Source organism: Echinops telfairi, unplaced genomic scaffold (genome assembly GCF_000313985.2).
Source record: "Echinops telfairi isolate 266 unplaced genomic scaffold, ASM31398v2 ScPeMD7_5592;HRSCAF=6446, whole genome shotgun sequence".
Lineage (NCBI taxonomy): Eukaryota > Metazoa > Chordata > Mammalia > Afrosoricida > Tenrecidae > Echinops > Echinops telfairi.
In genome coordinates, this window is record NW_022109491.1 from 205449 (window position 1) to 211670 (window position 6222).

At 39.3% G+C, this 6222-nt stretch overlaps 1 protein-coding gene and 1 pseudogene across 3 annotated transcripts in view; both read left to right on the forward strand.

The window, feature by feature from the left end:
- The first annotated feature begins 22 nt into the window (after positions 1 to 22).
- LOC101652779 (zinc finger protein 343-like) overlaps positions 23 to 6222 on the forward strand; it is an 18188-nt gene continuing 11988 nt past the window's right edge. For all 3 annotated transcript variants that reach the window (XM_045295335.1, XM_045295334.1, XM_045295336.1), the window contains exon 1: positions 23 to 42. In XM_045295335.1, coding sequence (XP_045151270.1) covers positions 40 to 42 — 3 coding nt within the window. In that variant the 5' untranslated portion in view covers positions 23 to 39. The remainder of the gene's footprint in view (positions 43 to 6222) is intronic.
- Positions 5268 to 5703, forward strand: LOC115871336 (annotated as a pseudogene).

Genomic DNA, 6222 nt, shown 5'->3' on the forward strand with positions numbered 1-6222 from the left:
GCTTTGGATCTCCACTCCGCACTCCCCCCATCATTCACTATGGTAAGAATTTTTGTTCTGATGATGCCTTACACCTGATCCCTGAATTTGAAGCATTTTCATGGGTAATTGGGGTTATTTAACTAAACCATGTTAACAGAAATGTGTGCATATTTTAACTGCAGCGTGAGGAACTTCTGCATTTAAGGTTCAAGAGTTTGTACATGTCAGATAAGAGCCCATGACATAGGGAATCCAGGTTAAATAAACTACTCAGGAACAGAAATGGTAGTAGTGATACCAGGATGGTAGGGGGAAGGTAGGAGTAGAAGGAGTGGAGGAGGGAACTGATTGCAATGGTTGACACATTAACACACACACACACACACGTATACACGGGGATGAACAACAGAAACGTAGGTGAAGGGAGACAGTGGTTGTTGTAAGATATGAAAATAATAATGTATAATTTATCAAGAGTCCATGAGGGCAGGAGGGTAGGGGAAGGAGGGGAAAAAAGAGAAGCTGATACCAAGGGCGCAAATAGAAAATAAATGTTTAGAAAATGATGATAGCAACATATGTACAAATATGCTTAATACAATTGATTTATGGGTTGTTGTAAGAGTTGTAAGAGTCCCCAATATAATTATCTTAAAACAAATAAACAAAAAGAGTTTGTACAATTTACTGACTTGTGTATGTTCCTTGAGTCGGTTAATCATTCCCGTCCTCCATTTTAAATTGTTTCTCCTATATTAAATTCACTGCCTCTCTAATCTTTTGAGCTGCTATTGTCTATTTGACCCATATAGATAATTTTAAAGAACATAATGCTCAAAACAATCCTTTATTAGGTAAAACTCTAGTTGATATGAAACAGTTGCAAACTCCCACTAATAATCAATAAACGGATATAATACATGAAATGACAGATCATTGCAAAGACAGAAAAGAAAGACAAGATCAAAATGCATATCAGAGCAGCCTCTGAAGCCTGCTCTTGAATGTGCAAAGACCTGGTGTTAAAAGCATAAAGGAAGATCATACTTGGCATGTCTCAAGCTGGAAGAGCTAAAGAAACATTCAAGTTTTGATTTCCATATCGGAGAATACTGGAAGGGCAGTGGTTCTCACCCTTCCTAACGCCGCAACCCTTTCATACAGTTCCTCATGTGGTGGTGACCCCCCACAACCATAAAAGTTTTTTCGTTGCTACTTCATAATTGTAATTTTGTTACTATTATGAATCAGGCGACCCCTGTGAAAGGGTCGTTCGACCCCCAAAGGGGTCGCAACCCACACGTTGAGAACCACTGCTTTAGGGGACTATTGAAGGACTTAGGGAGCATCAAGAGGAGATGGAAGGAATATAGAGTCACTGTACCAAAAAGGGAAGTGGTGGCATTGAGCCATTTCAGGAGGTTTTGCAATGCAATGAATTTATGTAATATTCCTCTTCTAGCCTTAGATTTTGTTAATCACCTTTTTTCCCTGATGGGTCTGTGAGAAATTGCTTAGAAAATTAATTATGATTGACATCCTGCTGGAAATACAATGAGCCACCTCAGAATCAGGAAGAGGGATTTCACTACCAATAAGAGAGAAGAGCCAGGAGTGGAGAATATCCTTTGGGCCCACGTTTCCTGTGCATGGAATGCCTGCCTTGATCCAGGACACAGCTTTGACACCAGAAAAAACGACAGAGGAGCAACATGATTGCATACAGGAGCCAGAGCTTGAGGCAGAGCAGAGGAATTCCAGCCCACAGAGCAATTAAAGCTTAGTGCTTTCAGATAGCAGGTTAGCTTGTGGAGTGGGATGCTTTTGAGAAGTTAATTGAAGGAGGCGAATTTGCTGACTAGAGGAGATGAGTCCCTTTGGGTTAGCAGGGGTCCTCAAACTACGGCACCGCGGGCCACATGAGGCCTGCCGAGGACATTTATCCAGCTTGCTGGGTGCTTTTGCCCCGTTTTGTTTTTTACTTCAAAGTAAGATATGTGCAGTGTGCATAGGAATTTGTTCATAGTTTTTTTTTAAACTATAGTCTGGCCCTCCTACGGGTCTGAGGGACAGTGAACTGGCCCGCTGTTTAAAAAGTTTGAGGACCCCTGGGTTAAAACTTATAACGAAGTAGCATTCCCTTTGAGCATTTATATGCAGCCCTAAAAGAGTTTTGTAACTTTGCTAAAGCAAACAAAGCCCAGACCAAGACACTAAGCACCAGGGGAAAGCCTGCCTGCAGGCTTTGTAAAGAAGAAACTACTGACTGAGTAACTGCAGCCTGAGCATTTGGCATCTGATTACAGCATGTTAACTTCATAGTAAATCCCATAATTGTGAGTTCTGTGTGGCTAGTGCAATGCATTTTCAAACCCAGCTAAAAAGTAGAAGGTGACACGGGGGAGGGATGTTTGGGAGAGAGAGATAGGCCTCATCTCACTTTCATAGAAGTCAGCTTTGAGCAGTACTGACTAGACTTTGATTTTCCTTTCCCCTACTGAATTTACAGGAGAAGAGATATAATTTCATTTCTCTTTATGGGTATATGATCAAAAACTGATAGCTAGGTACACTGAATGTACTGGTGAAAACCAAAACTTTAGAAATTGTCAGAAAACCAAGGAAGATGTTTCAACAAATGGATGCAAAGCTGGAGGTCCTCAATTATCTCTGCCCAGAAATTTGTAAGACTAAAAATTGAGTTGAGTGGAAGATATTATTTGTGTGTAAATTATCAAAGAGTTATTAATGTAACACACAAGTAAAGTTTTGTTGAAGATCATTCAAAAATAGTAGTGCCAATCAATATATAGACGAAACTCGTCAGATTCAGAAGAGGTCATGATATGAGGGATATCATTATTGACATCAGATAATCATGGATAAAGGTAGCAAATAGAAAGATATTTGAATCAGTGTGTGTATCATAACAAGTAATGGATAACATTACCAAGGATGGGAATTATAGAACACTTATTGTAGTCTTCATGCAGAGTCTGTATGAAGACAAGAGGTAATCATTCCAACAGAATATGAGATTCTGCATGTTTAAAATAAAGATTTGCATCAGGGTTGTGTTCTTTCATCTCATTTAATATATGCTGTGCACATAATCAGAGAATCTGAGCTATATGAGGAAGAATGAGGGATCAGGAATAGAGAAAGACTCATTAACAAACTGCAGTATACAGATGACACAAAAACCTTACTTGATGAAGGCATGGTGATGGAAATCATATTGCAGCCATCAATATGGATTATGTTTCATCATGAAATGAAAATCTGCAGAGCAAGACCCCAAAGCAGCATTACGTGAATGGAGAAAATACCAATCAAGGGTTTCTTTTTGTTTTTATCCACAGTGAACACCACCGAAGAATAAATCAAATGATGCATTGTATTAGGCAAATCTTCTAATGCCTTCTAAATCTGCTAATGACTTTTTAAAATTTTTACAAAGCAAAGGTGTCTTGAGGACCAAGGTACCCCTGGCTCAATCTGTTATTTTCAGTAACTTCATTTGAATGTGAAAACTGGAGATGAAGAAAAAGAATAAAGAACTGGTGCATTTGAATTATGGAGTTGTCAAATCATGAATATGCCCTGATGTGCGATAAGAAAGAACTAATCTTTCTTAGAAGCTGTATAGCCAGAATGTAGAAGCAAGTAAACAAGTATGCTAAGTCTTCATCTCATGTACTATGGGCTCATCAGGAGGCACCAGTCACTGGAGAAGGGTGTCATGCTTGACAAAGTTAGAGAGTAGGTGAAAGTGAGGAAGACTTTCAACAAAATGGTTGACACGGTGGCTGTACTAATGGGCGCAGACATAGTAACAGTTGGGAGGAGGACATGGTGTAGGCACAGGTGGTGGTTCCATCTGTTGTATAAGACTTACAGTGATTCAGAATCAATTCAGTGTTATTATAACGGAATAGTGTGGATAACCTTGAGAAGAATGAGAATTCCAGAATTCTTCATTGTGTTCTTGTGGAACTTACACATGGATCAAGAGGCAGTTGTGCAAACAGAACAAGAGGATACTGGTTGGCTTAAAATCAGAAAAGAGTAGCAGGGGTGTATCCTCTTACCATACGTATTCAGTCTGTATGCTGAACACATCATCAAGAGAAACTAGGGTATGGGAAGAGCAATGGGGCATCAGGATGGGAAGGCTGAGATATGCAGATAATTCAACCTTGCTTGCTGAAAGTGAGGAGGATTTGAAGCACTTACTGATGAAGATCAAGGATTGTAGCCTTCAGTGTGGATTACAACTCAATGTAAAAAAGACTAAAATCCTAACAACTGGACCAGTAGATAACAATATGATAAATGTAGAAAAGATCAAAGTTATTAAAGGATTTTGTGTTGCTTGCATCTATAATCAGTATTCATAGATCAAAAGATGTGTTGCATTAGGTAAATCTACCTCACAAGATCTTTTAGAGTATTGAAAAGCAAAGGTGTTACTTGAGGATGAAGGTGTGCCTGACCCAAGCCATAGTATGTTCAGTTGCCTCTTATGCAGGTGAAAGTTGGACATTGAATAAGAAAGACTGAAGAAAAATCAGTGGATTTGATGTGTACTGCTGGAAAAGGCTATTGAAAATACCATGGATTGCTAAAAGGACATACCGCTCTGTTTGGGAAGAAGTACAGCCAAAATGTTCCTTAGAGGCAAGGATGACAAATCTTAGTACTACATCCTTTGGACATATTGTCTGGAGGTACCAGTCCCATGGGAAGGACATCATATTTGGTCAAGTGAAGGAGCAGTGAAAAGAGGAAGGCCCTCTGGGAGATGGATTGATACAATGGCTGCAACAATAGGCTCAGGCATAGGAACAATTAGGACCATGCAGGACCGTGCAATGTTTTGTTGTACATAGGGTGGCTATGAGTCTGAACTGACTCAATGGCACCTAACGACAATAACAGTAATGTATTTGTGGAGCCCTGGAGACATAGTAATGAAGTATTGGGCTGGTAACCAAAAGGCTAACAGTTTGGAACCATTCTAGAGAAATATGTGGCAGTCTACTATTACAACTTAGAACCCTATGGGGCAGTTTCACTTTGTTCTGTATAGTCTGTATGAGTCAAAATAGAGTCAGTGACAACAAGGTAAGGCGTTTGTTTCATTTTAAAATAATATATTGTCTATAAATGTCCTTTTGCTGAAGTATTGTCATTCTCTTGCTAACTTTTCATAGGTACTGACTGCTCTACTTTAAAGTACTGAGGATATTATTAGAATAGCTAATTAAGAACCATCCACAGCTATGAGGTTGAAGCAGCTACCTGAATACAACCGGTGCCTCCTCGAGGTCTCCCTCCAGGGTTACCCAGCTCTTTGCCCTGCCTTCCCGCAGTGCTCGAAGGACCATGGGGGATCCTCACATAGGCAGATCAAGATAAAAACTGGTGTTGTGAAGCGATTGGTCTAAGAAAAAGTGATGTATGAAAAAAAAAGAAAAAGAAGAAGAAAAGACTGAAAAAATGAAGGCTGAAGATGGTGAAAATCTTGCCATTAAGAAGCAGGCAAAGATCTTGCAAGAGTACCGGATGATGATCACAGATTGCCAGCATAGGTTAGAAGCTGCATATGCTGAGCTTCCTCAGATATTAGAATGTGAAGTTAGAAACCTGAAATTTTTCTGTATGAGTTTTTTTTTAATCTTAAATCCTGAGATCCATTCCACAGTTCATTGTTTTTAACCACTGCTGCGTTATGTTCAAGTAGAATGAAAATGTGATTCTTTTTATGTAGTTGAATATATATTGTTGCCTAACTCAAGGCATCAAGTAAATCACTTCATCTAAAAATTTTTTTAAAAAAATCAACAGAGATAGTGATTTTATGGATCTCATTTGTTACCTGGACTCTTGAGGCATGCTCATTGCAGACCCTATCTGTCCACTCCCACTTTTCTCTGGATCGCTGAAGTCCTTCCATCTTCTCCTTTAAGTCTTCACCGTCCCTTCCTGCCGAGTTCAAGCTCCATCTCTCTGGTGCCTTTTGTTCTTTTCTAGCCTTCTTATACAGTAAACTCGTGGCTTTGATGCATTCTTTTGTTGTTGTTGTTGTTCCCAAGTTTTGTTCAAGGACTCATTCAAATATTCCCTAGACTTTTTTTTTTTAATCATTTTATTGGGGGCTCATACAACTCTTATCACAATCCATACATACATACATACATTGTGTCAAGCACATTTGTACATTTGTTGCCATCATCA